Source organism: Phalaenopsis equestris, unplaced genomic scaffold, assembly GCF_001263595.1.
Source record: "Phalaenopsis equestris unplaced genomic scaffold, ASM126359v1 Scaffold000287, whole genome shotgun sequence".
Lineage (NCBI taxonomy): Eukaryota > Viridiplantae > Streptophyta > Magnoliopsida > Asparagales > Orchidaceae > Phalaenopsis > Phalaenopsis equestris.
Window position 1 is genome coordinate 1,890,996 of NW_018164729.1, and position 16,119 is coordinate 1,907,114.

Below are 16,119 nucleotides of genomic sequence, written 5' to 3' on the forward strand. Positions count from 1 at the left end.
ATATATATATATATATATATATATATATTATGCACATGAACGCATTTTCATGCATTAGGTAAGGCAGCATATAAAAATTAAAGTTTAGGTGTTGGAAATGTAAATATATTGGCATTGAGTGCTATATGAAATTCTTTCTATTTAATTTATACGAGCTCATCTTTATTTATCTCTATATTCCTTTGGAGTTATAACCTCTACTACTTCAGGGGCAAAATTATAAATTTAATTTTAGGATACGTAAAATAATAATAACAACAATTAAATCTTTTTATTTATTAAAAAAAACATAAAGACGAGCAAAAATGTTACAGTCTAAACTATATAAAAAAATTAATAAAATTTATTAATTATATAAAAAATCTCAAATTTTCGGAACAAGTCCTAAATTATTACCCGTTCAGAAGAATTTATTTTATTGTGTTCATATACTTTATTTTAATATCAATAATTACTTAAAGAAATTAATAAAAGCAAAGGCAAAACATTATGTTATAATCTTCCGATATATAAATAGCAAATTTAATGTTTGATGCGTGTTAGAAAATTCGCGACGGTATAGTAACGGACTATCATCTTAGCGTTGTACGAAAGTTCAGCATACATACAGATGAAAGAGAAAACAAACGGTAATGTCTCCAGAAGTTTTTACGTGGAAAACCCGTTAGGCAAAAACCACGAGGTCTGGCTCAGTTGCGGAAATCCACTATTGATTGAAGATTACAGAAATCTCGTCCCACAGACGAGAAAGTGTAACTATATTTTTCAGATTACAATGTCGACTGACAAAGTCTAGTTGATGGTGAATTGATGATGGTAGATGGAGGTTGACGACGGTCGACAGTGGTCAACGACGGTAGGCGGTGGTCGTCGGCAATCGACGGCGGTCTACGACGGAGGTCGGCGGTGGTTGACGACGGTCGGCCGCAGTTGACAACGGTCAGCAGCGGTTGACGGTGGTCAACGACGATTGGTGGTGATGTTGAAATGCAGCTTCTTCTCAAGACCTCGACTCTCTCTACACTTCCCCCCTCCCTCATGAGAGCGATGAGACTTTATTTATAGTGTTCTGGGTGTAATTAATGCAGGAATATAAACCATTTTGATCGGACGGCCTAGAAAGCTTCCCTTGATCATACGACGTTTAATGGACATTTAAGTGTCTTAATGATGTCAGAATTGATTGATCTTAGACTTGTTGGATTCGTCTTGTCGAGCCGCTCGATTTGAGTATAAATTTATCATTTTGGACATTTAAGTGTCTTAATGATGTCAGAATTGATTGATCTTAGACTTGTTGGATTCGTCTTGTCGAGCCGCTCGGTTTTGGGAATAATTATCATTTTTGACAGTCGTTTGATTTTTCAAATGTATTCATAAATCTTATAACTATGGTTTAATAACTTTATCTGGGCTTGATTTGACTTGGATTAGACTAGTTTTCATATCATTAGGTAGTTTTCATTAAACAGACCAGTTTGACTATAATTTTGTTGAAATCAGAGCTCTGGATGACTTTTTGTCAAGATTTGAATGTTTCTTGCTTAAAATATCATTTTGAGATTCGTGTCATGCCTCGAGATTCGTGTCATGCCTCGAGTCGAGATTCGTGTTGGATGATGAAAATTTATTGATGGTGTATCTTATACTAGTCAATCGTGTTACGTTTTTTTTTTAAATTATGTCAATATATCTTAATATATGTTTTATTAAAATATGGCAATTTTTATCACATATTTTAATTTTATGCATCATATATTTTCTCCCAATATAATTAAGTTATTATATAATATAGATATGCTACTAGATAAATATAGCAAAATTATTACGAAGACACAATTTGAATTTTAGGCACTTGTAATATTTTTTTTTCTTTTATTTTATATTTGTGAATGTCTAATTGTCCATTTATATTTGTCTAATAATTAATTTTTGTCGTTTTGGCGGGGAGAATGGGGATCCACCCCCTTGGTCTTCCTCTAATACATGTTTAAGCCCTATCTAACATAGGAGTCGTGATTTCTAAAATTTGTCCATAGTATCTTGATAAAAAGATTATCGGCGCAAGTGTGAAGCGATTCCTAAATAAGGATATGATATATGTAAATTATTAACTTCAGTCACGACTTCTTACATTACGTCGATTTCGATGATTACTTTGTTAAGGAAACTACATCGAAAGAATCACCTTCTAATTTCGAAGCGGGATAGAATTATAGGATTCGAGAAAAAGCTGAACAAAAATTTAAGAAAACACCATCAAAGCAACCAGAAAAGTTCTCCATTTCGAAGCAAAAATCACGTTGAATAACCAAAACCCCCCATTTTGACACTCCACACTTTCACTGGGATGCTCGTCGAAGAATTCAGAAGAAAGAAACATCAAGTTTCTTCTTTCCATGCTTGAAACCGGCATAAGAACCGAAATCTCCTGTACTAACCGCTCCCGGTATCAACACCAATCGAATGGCGCAGAGCAGCGCCCGCTCGCAGAGCAGCGCCCGCTCGCAGAGCAGCGCCCGCTCTATAGCAAGCTCATATGCGCCCAAAGTCGGAGTCTAAGCATCGGCTTCACTATAGCCATGGTGCTTGAGATATTAAATGCTGCTTGGAATGCTTTCGCTTCATACACCGTAACATAATGTTGAGGCGAGCGCCTGTGTGAATCTGACAGATCAATCCGACAGATCAGCTTGATAGGTGATATGGGACAATTGAGACATATTGATGAGTTGTATTAGTCATCAATGGATTAGCGGACCACCTCAACAAATTATTCCAATAATGATAGATGTGCTAGATATGTGTTTTGGCCCGCATAAGCTAATTTTTTATATACAATATGTAAAATTACAAAGCATCTAGAATTAACTGTCTAATTCATTTTCAATGTCGGATTGTAAATACACGGCTTTGTGTAAACTGTTGCTCTCCACCACCTAATCCCATAGCCTCCTCCCGTAGCTTCTGTCCATCATTGCTGCCAATATCACCCGCCTCCGAGCTATCATCATTCATCACCTGCTTGCCGCCCGCTAAGATCTGTGGCCACATATTCTACATAAATCTTATTTTTTTGCAATCTAATTAGGAGAATATAAAGTCTTGTATTTATTTTACACTCAACTAAATAATTTAAAAATATTTCGAAAATAGCAAATTACATTTATATTACATTATCTTTGTTATGCATTCCTTTTTTTTAGTAAACAAATACTTGCCCTCATTCGATTGCCAATATGAATACTATTAGCCCTAGTCTATTGTTATCTTAGGGTCTGTTTGGGGCAACTGCAGCTTATTCAACTTCTGCTGATAAGCAACATATTTTGATAATCTGCTGATGAGCAGCTGATCCAGATAAGCTGTCTGATTGTTTAGTTTGTGCGTCTGGAAAACAATTAATTTTGGATAAATGACCATTATGTCCTTGTTCTGGATAAGTTGTTTGGTTTGTGTGTTTTCTAAACAGCTTATTTGTAAATTTTTTTAATTGAATAAATAATTTTGTGTCCAATTCAAGAGAGAAATGTTTGTAGCTGCACCTTGAACTCATCATTGAAAAGTCGAAAAAAGATGGGAAAGCTAAAGCAACACCGTGCTGAGATTAGTGAACAAATTTCAAGCACATAGCTCGAAGATGGCAAAGCCGAGATGAAATTTGCATGTAAAACTTGGAGTGGATTGGATATGAGGGATATGAGGAAGCACTCGACTGCTCAGATGTTGTACAGAACTAATCTATAGTTAGGCACTAAGAATGTTAAAGCAGAACATGCCACTCAAGCCAATCTAATTGTAAAGATTCAACTCGTATCCCTTACATGCTTTCATTCCTATTATGTTCTTATTTCTAAACTATGACCTGAGTTTTAATTTCTTTGTAAAACTAAGGTTTAATAAAACTAACCCCAAATGATATGTATAAGCTAATGAGAAATGAAATGGATTATCTCATTGCGTTGAAGCTATAACATGATAAATTTAAGATAGTTTTACATACATACCACTCAATTTCTCAGTGAAATACATATTTTCTTACAAGATGGATTATCTCATTGCTTTGAAGGTTTGGATATTTGATATTTAAGGAAGAAACTCATAAGTGCTACCCTTAAATCCCCCTAAAATTTTAGGTCACAACCAGATAAGAACCCCAATAAACTGGGCAATTTTTGTTCATCATTAAAGAAATTATACATCATAATTCCAAAAATTACACGGCTAAAAATTAAGCAATCGATTTCCTGAGAAGATACAGTGGCCATCGGGCAAGAATAAAGAGTAACAACTTGCAGGATAAAAAAATCATTGAAATGCAATGTACAGTGGCCAGTGAAACCTTAGGCAAGGCGGGAGGCGGAGACTAAAGAGTTGTGTAACCAGCAGAGATAAATTTCTCTTTGTGAGAGGAAGCGACGGGGAGGGTTTCGATCACGAGGGTTTTTGGGCGGAGCCGGGAGGAAGGGGAAGTGGGCGAGGGTTTTTGAGGGGAGTCGGGAGGAAGGCAAACGCGAACAGGGGCAACAACGTCAAATGCTGAAGGAAACGTCGGACCACGGGGCGCCTCCCGCGATCCGCGTGTAATATAAATTAGGAAACGCGGTTTTTAAAAACTCTACTTAAACACGAGAAACAAACATCAAAACGCCGCCGCACTTATAAGCTGCTGCCGCAATTATTTGCATGCATTTTGTAAAATTTATTTAACACATATATTACTGAAGGAGTTATTTCAGTTTGCTAAAATCCGTTTGGTTTGTATTTTTCCATAAAAAAAAAAATGCAAATTCTTGATGGTGATGGAGATTTCGGAGTGATATATTTAATGAAAATTTGGCGCAAATTTTATGAAAACAAAAATTATTAATAATATAAAGAGCGAAAGGCATAATATCTATTATTAATGAGTAATCTAAATAAAATAAAATTATTAGAAATAAAACAGTGCAGAGCAAAATATAATATACATAAAAAAAATGAATAAAGAAGGTTAATAAAAAATTTTGACATGCATATCGGGAATGTATCAGCATGAATTTTTAGGAGATCTAACATTGCATGTGGCAGAAAAGTACAACTAAGGAGAGTTTGTCAGCAGAAGATCAGGAGGCCAGCTTACCTAACCGGTCATAGCAGTTCGAACCAAAAGCCAAGGCCAAAACAGACATCATGCAGTCATCCGAGTCAGAGTCCACAAGGTTAAAGAAGCCCATATGGTCTGAGCTGAACTCATTCAACCAAAATAGGACAAAAAGACACACAAGTCAACCATTATAAGAAATCTCGTCGAAACCAATAGTTAATCAATAAACCAGACTGGAGAAAAGACTCAGCACATTACTAGAAATAAAAAATCAACAGTCGAATAAGATCAGTCGATCGCTAAAGTACAACTATCGGGCTAGTTTTGTTGACTGGAAATCCACCAAAGGCCGACTGACAATCTCGACTCAAAATAAATGAGTTTTTAGTATCAAGGACACTAAATTCTTTTTTTTACACATAAAAGTTTCGAAACATTTTATTTACACATGGACGTCTTTGTTACCCCTCAGAGCATTATTTTTGTCTCACACTCCCTCTCAGCACATGCTCTAGAAAACACTAGAGAGGAGGAGAAGAATGGGATGAGTGAAAAGAGGAAGAGAGGGACACCGACAATTTTAATCGCATTTTCCCGTTTCATCGTGACTAAAAAGATTCCTTGCTTTCTTCCCGCCAGCTTGGCGGAAGAATGACGAGCGCTCGAGGAAGGAGGCGGAAGAATGACGAGCGCTCGAGTATTACAAGAGAAGAAGATGAAATATGATTTTTTTTTCCGCACCTTTATAACTTTGACAAGAGAGGGAAACATGCGAGACGAAAAGAAGGCACGGAGCCCTGATAGAGATCAAGATACATAAATAAAATATTTCAAGGCCTTGATGTGCAAATAGCACGGCTTGAAATCTTTGATATATAGAACCCCTAAGATGGCGTTTACATGCATACCACAGCAATTTTTTATATTTACATATTTAATACTCAAATCTTTAATATCACGTTAAGATGATCATTATCTCGGATTTTAAAGGAATGGAGCACATTTTCATTATCATGCATTCCAAGTGTCATGAATGTAAATATGATAGTTTAGGGGTCAGATGTGTAAATATTAAGAAATTGTGTAGTATGCATTTACATTTCCTAGTAAATAAATTATGGGGCGATTATATAAGTATAGGAATTAAGTGGTATGTATGTAATCTTCCAAAAATTATTTCCTAAAGTAGTGTTTAAAGTAATGAGACTTGACGACGGTAGAATTTAGAGGCGGGCCAGAGCTGAAGCTGCAGAGCCCGCCCGTTAAATAGATCTACCGTTCATCAACAACTGTCGGTAAGGCTCTAGCATTTGCCACGTGTGTCTAAATTGGCGACATGAGTTAACGCAGCAAGCTTGGCGGTCTATATTAAGCCCCGGTTCAGAGTTCCGAGCCACAAATGTTTTTACTCGGTTCCTCCGGTCCCGCCGCCGAATGCGGGCCCGCTTTAGCAGCCTTCCATCTTATCCGGGTCGCTTCTTTGGTCTCGATTTGACGTCCACATAGCTAACAATAGAAAAACAAACACAATTCAATTTGAGATTTAAATGGATTAATTGATTAGGATAAAATATTTCAATAATACATTTAAATTTTTTGGCTAGGGTTCAAGTTATCCCTATTAATACATTGAGAGTTTAATCTGAAATTTACCTAAACATATCTCGATATTATATGCGGATCAGTTTCAGTTTCAAAATGAGTCCTGAAATTTACCTAATCCACCATTTCTTACCCTTCTGCTTATCAACAATGACTGAATATTTTTTTCAAAATCAAATTTATGGCCTCAAATCTGTTGAAACGGTGGACTTCAATAGGCACATTTTACTTTCATCTATGTCAGATGGTTCTTTGGTTGATTAGGGTTACTTCTATCATATTTTAATGTAATATTTTCAAAATTGAAACCCTTGCACCGCTAACAATACACCATTTAATAGCTCCTACTCAAAACCAGGTTTTCAATACCCCATTTATTGTTATTACTATTCCACCTTCTATAGCTTTCCTCTTTGTTATAGGAACAATAATCCAACACATTTTACCTTTTAACTAGAGCCGCAAACAAACCAACATTCGACAAACAACTCGTGGCTCGGTTCCATAAGAGCTCGTTTATGTTCATTTCATTATGTTACCAAACAAGTTGGAACACTTTTATAAATACTCGATAATCAAATGAACAAAACTTGATAGAGCATTGTCCGGCATCATCAAAAGCTCGTAAAGCTCGTGAATATGCTCGGCTGAAGCTCAAATAAATGCTAGTGAAAATGCTCAATAAAGATAATTTGGTTAGACAACAAATAACTTCATTAGGAAGCTCAAGAATATTTTTTAAAGCTCAAATAAGACTTATTGAATACTGAAAGAATCGAGCTCAAGCTCGATTAGGAATTAAACACGTGACAATCCAAACTAAAACATATTAGCATTAAACATCAGAAAAATATATATATATATATATATATAGCTATAATTAGCACCCAAGCCATGCCCAGTTAGGGTTCATGACACAAAAAAGGTTAGGGGGGGGCAGCCATCTAGTTCAGCAGCGCAGCACAAGGAGTTGCTACGCATGAGAATTAGAATCAGGAATATGAATAGCACCCGCCACAACGTTAAAATAATAATCAGAAGCAGCAGTCCACAACCCCTTATTTACACAAATTTACATTTCTAATTCGCTAAGAAGCACTTCAGTTACATTCAAGTCAGGAAAATAAAATGCACTGCGATTCTAGTAGCCTACAATCTCATGTGGTGGGTCAATTATTCACTCCGATGTGAATGATGGGTTAAAAGGCTGTACACAGATTATTAGCCTTCATGTTAGATGAGCACTCCTGTGGAATTTGGCTGGCCGGCACGCAGAGCCGGCTCCTTTTCGGCTCCGATATCCTCACCCTTGATATTGCTGCTGCGAGAGCATCGACGAAGCCGCCGCATTCGTCTTGATCTTCTTCGGACCGGTGAGTCAAACACCCGGGATCAATTATGGGTGCTGCTGCTACGCTCCGATTACGGGTTATTGGGTTGATGGTCATTAGGTTGGAGGGACCCTCCGTGTAGAATAAAATCCAGGGATGTCCTGGATGGATGTGAGACAGAATTTAATAAGCAGACGTAGCTTGAAGCTGGAAGAAAATTAAAAAAATAATAATAATAAAATTTACATATATATTATGAATAGTAGGGATATATATATATATATATATGTATGTATGTATGCAACCTTTCCTAAACATGAAAAGATGTATCACTTTTTAAAAGTAAAAATGGTGATATTTTTTATGTGATATGAAACATATGAATCATTTAAATGTAAAAGGCTAACGTTTAGGCATTAGATATATAAATAGAGCAATTGAGTGGCATTTATGTAAATGCCCCATAAAAAATGAGATATTTACATAAGTGGCATACAATTACTATGTATTTACATATCTCACACAAAATTTTCAATATTCACATACATGTTACTTTGTTGTTTTAAATCTATGCATGAAAATGTGTATTTTACTTTCAAAAATTAAAAAGTCTTATTTTTTATGTGATATTAAAGTTTTTGAGTACTATGTGTGTAAATATATAAGTTTAGGTAAGAGATATGTAAATAGATAAGAATTGTGTCCTATGCATGTAAATGCCCAAAAAAAAGAGAGATAAATTGGTCGAAGAGGAAGCAGTACTCAGAATTTCGTCAGCAACCAATCTGGACGAGACATCTCGAGTGAGCATTCGGCTTAATAGATCCCGAGCAAGAAGCGATACGGAGTCCCACATTCCACCATGGAAATTGAGCTCCACGGTTTTAATAGCCTCGAATATGGCTTCGCGAGAGGTTCCTGGGAATGGAAGTGTGCCGACTAGAAGGGCATGTAGAAGGACACCGGCGCCCCAGATGTCAACTTTCTCGGAATAGTGGCCTGAAAGGACTTCCGGAGCAACATAGGCGGGGCTTCCGGCAATACCAGATAGTCTCTGACCTGCACAAAAATGTACCCGCATTTATAAGTTAAAATCTCTGCTTCATGCATGAAATTTGAACATGATATAAACATGGTATTTTGATATTTCATTGTTATATGAATAAGGCCTGGGAGCGTTACACTGTTATTCATAGAGAGAAAAGCTAAGATTATGTTCATAAGAAAAAAAATATAAAAACAAATAAATGAGATAATGCAACGATGAAGAATACATAAATGTTTGTGGCAACACAGCAATGAAGGCAAAATTATAAATGAAAATAAATAAGAAAATGAAGAAAGAGAACAACGACAACAAGCGCTTCCAAATTCTAGGTAATGAAATGATAAAGGTAGCAGCACTTCATGGAAATGCTTCAAAAATAAAAAAATAGAAAAGAAAACTAATCCCTGATAACATGATAAAAATTGGAGAGAATTAGTTCAGTATTTTATTTCAGCATATGTGAAGTATTTATGCAATCACAAGAGAGGTTCTAACAGAAAACATACAGAAACTAGGGAGTATAAATTACATAATAATTACAATAATCTCTGAATGAAATAGTAGACAGAATAATAATTACAAAATAAATAAAATAGTTCAAAAATTGATTAGCAAAGAATAATAATTCCAGGACAATGGCAATAGAAGGCTGAAATTATATAAGCATTTAACAATAATCATCATCTCATCCCACCAAACTGACCTTACCTTGTAGAGGTGGAAATGCAGGACTATTTCATGGTCTGCTTCTGCCTGTTATTGTCACTATTTTTCAATCATTTTATAGCTAATTGCTACGGCTTCTATGGCCACTGACAACAGGTGATTTGTAGATTTCCCCGGAAATGCTTGACCGTTCTACCCAAACCCGGTTTCAATTTGGGAAAAGAAATATATGCTATGAAGTTGTTTAAAATTCTTGACTTTTTGAGAAAGTTTAAAATCAAAACTTAATATTTACCCAAAATCAAATCGATGATCTTATGCAACCAAATCTACAAGCGAATATAAAATAATATGTTCCAAGCAACGCAGCAAAAGAGCATTGGCAAAATAAAATTTTTCTTCCAATTCTTAATTTTGTGGGTGCGAATTGAATGTGTGCTTTCTCTAAATGTGGTGCAACTACCTAATTTTGAGAAAGCCATCTCTTCGTTCTAACATGAAGCATAGTTTTTCTTATTTAGTTACTTTTGTTCCTTAATAATTTGATGTTGCTTCTTAGTGTGTTTATTTTGTCAAATTTGGACAACTGAAAATCTATTTTGGAGTTATTAAATTAAAATTGCTCAATTTTCTGATTCAATTCTTTTTATTTTTTCAAAATTCTGTTAATCATTTCATTATCATTTAGGGTCGAATTCTAGCATTGACAATTTACATTTAAAAAAAAAAAGTAATTATTTGGATAATTGGTGGCCCATAATGTCTAAACCCGAAAATTATTTGGCATGGATAGATATTACCCATTGTTTCAATGTCATAAGCAAGTTGTGAGCTCCAATAAGAGTTCCAAAGACAATTTCAAGAGGTGGATTTATACCAATTTGGCAACTGAAGGCTTATATAAATTTATACTTTCGCTTTCTTACAGGTAAAATCCCTGATAGTCGATTATCCTCCTTGTCTATGAAAAAACTCCCAATAAAAGATGTCACTTAGGCTTAAATATTTAAGATTGGTTATGATTTAAAGTGGGTGAATGGTAGAGGGGCAAAAGCAACCTATTCAAGATCCCATATAATCACGTCATCCTAGGTCAACGGGCAAACCTAATGTACCAATGTCAGAGGACTTCCAAGTTACAACTTCGAGAGAGCCTAATTAACAATTGGTTAATACATCTCAAACATCTCCAGTAGAATGGATTTGAGCTTTCTATCAAAGCATGTTTTTGAGATCAACTCTAACTCAATTAAGAGCAGAGGGTCTGTCATATTGGTGTGGCTTGATGGAACAGAGGCACACAACTAATCCTTCGATCAGGCACAAATCATGATGCATTTTGAGTCATGACTTTCATATTCAAATTCATTAACATCCAAGCTCCAAATTCAACAAATTTAAAATTAAATTGAACATCTTAATAAGTTGAATCCATTGACATCAAAAGTGATCCAATCCAAGTCCAAATAAGATCAAATCAAGCGCCTACAATACGAATGAAGACTTTGGAACATTTTTTTAAGGATCAAATAATTTTTCATCTTACATATAATCAAATCGAGTTTCCCAATAAAAGGAATACAACAAGCCAAGATTACTCAATTCTAAGATAACTAAGGCACTTAAATGATAAATAATTTATAATCAAAAGAATCAATATATGTCATTCGATGAAGCATTTTGAAAGTTCGACAAAATTTATTAAAATTCCACTCTTAAAAATTATAAATAAATCGCCATGTGGAAATAAATCTACAGCTTTGTTCAAAATTCAATGATGACAACTACCAACAATCACCAGTATCCAAAAATTGTCATCCTACCACCATCGCTAACTGCTATCAACCAACCATCGTCAACTGACTATTATCTTCCAACCACTGCCACCAATCATCCACAAGCAACTATCATCATTTGATCACCATTTTTGTATTGTTGTTACAAACCCACTATCACCCGACTGTTTTTTGTCCCACCACTATCGCTAAATCATCATCATTTGTCCATTAACCATTGCCTTAGTCCAAAAACTATTTCCTGACAACTATTATTTGATCATCATTACCCGGCCGTTGTAATCTGCCAATTGCCATAATTTTCGCACAAACACAATCGCCTAATATCCGCTATCATCTCTCATTTATTATCATCCATTCATTATTACTCAACCAATATCTTTATCACCCACTACTTCCATAAAATCATAGGAGATCGAGTTGATGTTGAGTGCATCATTTTGCAACCCTCCCTCTCTCACCCGAGTTTTCATCATTTTGCAACCCTCCCTCTCTTACTTGAGTTTTTACATAAAAACTCTAATATTTCTAATCCATATCTTTATCTAAATGCATAAAACATCTTCATACAAAGCTAAGATGTAAACCTCTCACTTTACCATCGCAAATTTTCTACCTCACAATAAAATTAAATAAAAATATTCAGTATGATATGTAGTTGCATGCTATCATTTAAGGTCTTCTTTATTGGAGAAATTCCCAGTCACCTGAAGAGTTTGCTTTGTACTCCTACCACCAAGATTCAAAATATTTGAGATCCAAAAAAAAAAAAAAAAAATTGGCACATAAACATTCCATGAATAAAAGTGGTATCTCCCTGTCATGTATTGTGATGAACTTCGAACTATCATAACCTTTGAAGTTCTATTTCTATCCATGGATAAGAAATTTATGCTAGTCAGCCTCTCCAAAGAGAAAAGATGGGAATTTTTTTTTCCTACTCCCACATGTAAAAGTACAATAATCCTGTAAAGTTCCCAAGTCATTGTGCTATTATCAAGTAAAATAAAATTATAAAAAGTTTCTGTTTCAGAACATGAACAATAGCTTAATTTTGATGCAAACGAATTAAAACATGCACCAAAATATTTGAGATAAAACTAAACACATGGCGAAAAAATAGAAAATGGCACACATGATTCAATGAAAATAACACTGAAGATTCCGAGCATCGTAAGAAAAAAAAAAAAAAAAAAGACCAATATCATCAATTACTGTTCGCAACTTCAGTCTGAGAAATACTTGCAGTAGATCTTGAAGATCACAGAGAAAGAATTCGCTGCATAACAGTAAACTCATGAAAAATAAAATTCTTCATAAAACTATATGTAATTGGGAAACTAGAATGACAGGTAACTTGTAGTAAATCTTAGTAATTAAACACAAAATCAACCAACAATAAGCAAAGAAACCAATATGGCATTAAAACTTTAAAGCACTAAGAATACCATAAGTTGCAACTTGTATCAATTATATTTTGCATTTACTCTTAGAATCTTCAACCATCACAACCATTTCATATTCAAGCCAGCCTTAAGATCACAAAAACATCCCTACATCTGGATTTACACTGATGGATGCATAAGTGGCACATTCGTCCTTTAAATGGCCAAATTACTGGACTACCGTTGCCCTACCATTACTTTAACCAAATCTCTATTAATCACTTAATGCAGGTTTTTGATTGTTCGTCTTCATTCATGCTAATGAAAGATCACTGTAGACATAATAAGAACTTTTTATCACCTTGAGTACTCATATGGGTTATATTTTAATTCTAAAAAGACTAATTTATTTTTTTTCCAAAATCGTAAATAATTATCATTCTTTGTGATATCCTTAATATCAATCCAGCTTTTTACCAAAGAAATATCCAGGCCCTCCCCTCACACTTGGAAGAATCTTAGTTGTGGATTGTCCACCTTTATTTGATAGAAGACTTAATAAGAGATTGAACAGTTGAAAGCAAAAAAAATTTACCTATTGTTGTTTTCAGTCTATTAGAATCTCTATTAAACTTTTCTATCCTACTAGTTCAAATCTTTTCATTGTCAAAATAAGCTATCCATCCTTTAGCTGTTTCAGGCCTATTAGAACCCCTATTTGACATTTTCCATATTCCTGGTTAAAAAATTTCCCTAAATAATTTTTTGAATGTAACTACTTTCGCATCTAGATTTTTATAAGCTTTTTATAGGATGCGGGTGCACCAAACAAGCTTCATATTATTTGTTGGCATCAAGCTACTTTTCTTAAAGTGAAAGGGCTCACAAGTTTCCCATCTCTTAGTATCCTGAATGCCACTCGTAAAATGAATATTATTTGAAAGTTCATTTGTCATTTGCATTCTATTTTCAATCTTCCTATCAATGCCAGAATTGTTGATATTATCTCCAATGTAGTTTGGCATCTTCCTAATATACATGCTCTAGCCTGTTCTTATTGTTTCAATAACATTTAAGCTGTCCCTAATTGACCTAGTAGGGATAGATTGTTCCACGCATGAGGAAAAAAAGACTAATCATTAATAGGAGCCAAATTAGCCACTTACAGAAATTCCTAGTTCTTAATGGTCAAAATTTAAAATCTCTTAGATACACTATTTACACCTGAATGACTTCCTTAACTGGGCTAGAAGTTGTGCAAAAAATGTCAGCCAAAAGGATTAAAATTAATGGGACTTGTGTTATTTGTTCGTTAAAAAGTAGAACTCATTTCTTCTGTTTTTAGATGTCACTATTATATGTTGCTGGTTTAAAAACTCCCATATGGACATTTCTTTCTGTTGGAAGCCTCATTACTTCAAACACTACAAATTCAACTCTTCTCATGACACTATAGATAAGAAAGCTACACCTTTTAATTGTAAGCATGTTGACTTATAATATCTATCTCAAAAGGTATAAAACAATTCAAGAGGCCGGAGCTAATAGTCTTGCCATCTTATTACATAGAATTAAATTTCACATTGGTCAAAAGATCAAAAAGCAAAAGTGGAATGACAATTAGCCACATGATGTTTGTGATTTTCTTTAATTATGGATGAGAAACTAATTAGTTATAATTACTCGCAACAAATCAAAATCTCCACCTCTTTTTAGAATTCTTTTGTTGTTAGTTTTTTAGCTTCTCTAGAATGGTTACTTTTCTTAGGTTTTGTGTGGTTGGAAAATGCAGGAATACCGAGTTTGGTGGAACATAGCATAGATTTTGGATGTGTATATCTTCGGTTGCTTTTGTTTCTCATTAGTTTGACGTTTCTAGTTGGCACATACTGAAATGCATCCTTGGTGGATCTACTTCTTTTGAGGATTTTAGTAAAAATTAATGGCATGCTCACAGTCAAATATGTGCAAGGTCTCTAACCGATGAACTTTTGATTAAAAGCCTAATTCTCAACAAATAGGCTAAGGTGGGTGCATTGGATATAGTCGATATGGTTTTATTTCCAATGAAGTGTACTCTACCTTCATGGATATTTCAATTGGTTTGAATCTCCAAGTTTGTGACTATCTTTATTGAACTTTTTGGGTGGGAGTGCTTATTTATATTGTGGGTGTGATGTCATTAGAAAAAAACTTTTTTTTAGGCCCAGGTATTTTGGTCGGGATTTTGTTCAACTGGTGTAGCATTACCCTGCATGGCGCTGTATACCTTGATAATTAGACATTCATGCACGCACTTAGCACAGCAATCATGAAGCCACTTCCTGGATGGCTTCCTTAGATATTTCATTGGTGGAGATCTTCATCTCTAACTAGTGTCGAGCCTTTCGAACTCTAAACTGAACATATACCACAAGTTCGTAGCTGAATTCTCTCCTCTCTCCATCCTTCGTGATGGTCTTGTGTTGATGCTATTTAACACTGTCGTAAAATTGGGGTTTGTTTGAGCCACAAGATCAATGGTATTTACCTTTGAAAGAGGAACAATGTAATAGATGAAACTATTGTAATTTTTATCCGATTTTATTCAGCCATGATTCGAATTAATTTTAAATAAAAATCAACAACTGGGATGCTGATAACAACTAAGGGACTGTTCGGGATCATTTTTCTTTTTGTTTTTGAAAACAAAAAATAGGAAATAAAAATAAAAACTGTGTTAGCTTATCTGTTTTTTGTTTTAATTCTGGTTTTTATTTTTTTGAGAGAACACTTCTATTTTTAAATTTACAAAAAGAGAAAAACATATTTTTGTCTGTTTTAAAACACTTAAACAGCCCTTCGCATAGCCTACTGTCGCTGCCCTCCGCCCCTAGCCTCCAACCCCTGTCAACCCCCGCCTGCCGCCGACCCCCTCCACCTGCCGCTCGCCGCTCGCCGCCAACTGCTCGACTCAAGCCAGACGTCGCCATCGCTGACCGGCCCCACCAGCCTTCACCTGCCTCGGCCCCCACCAACTAGGGCTGTAAAAAAAACTCGTTGTTTGCGAACAGTTTGTGTTCGGCTGGTTAATTAACTCTCGTCACATTTGTTCGTTAAGTAAAAAAGTCAAACATGAACAACGATTTATTTGCTCGTGTATGTAGCCGGCCGCCGTCCTCCGCCAGCCCGTGGCTGCCCACCCCCCAGCCCCCTCCCCGCCCCC

At 35.2% G+C, this 16,119-nt stretch overlaps 1 protein-coding gene across 1 annotated transcript in view; it reads right to left on the reverse strand.

The window, feature by feature from the left end:
- Positions 1-7,576: 7,576 nt before the first annotated feature.
- Positions 7,577-16,119, reverse strand: part of LOC110025073 (serine/threonine-protein kinase PEPKR2) — a 10,879-nt gene continuing 2,336 nt past the window's right edge. The window contains exons 2-3 of the mRNA XM_020725337.1: positions 8,782-9,078; positions 7,577-8,180 (exon numbers count right to left, since the gene is read on the reverse strand). Coding sequence (XP_020580996.1) covers positions 7,888-8,180; positions 8,782-9,078 — 590 coding nt within the window. The 3' untranslated portion in view covers positions 7,577-7,887. The remainder of the gene's footprint in view (positions 8,181-8,781; positions 9,079-16,119) is intronic.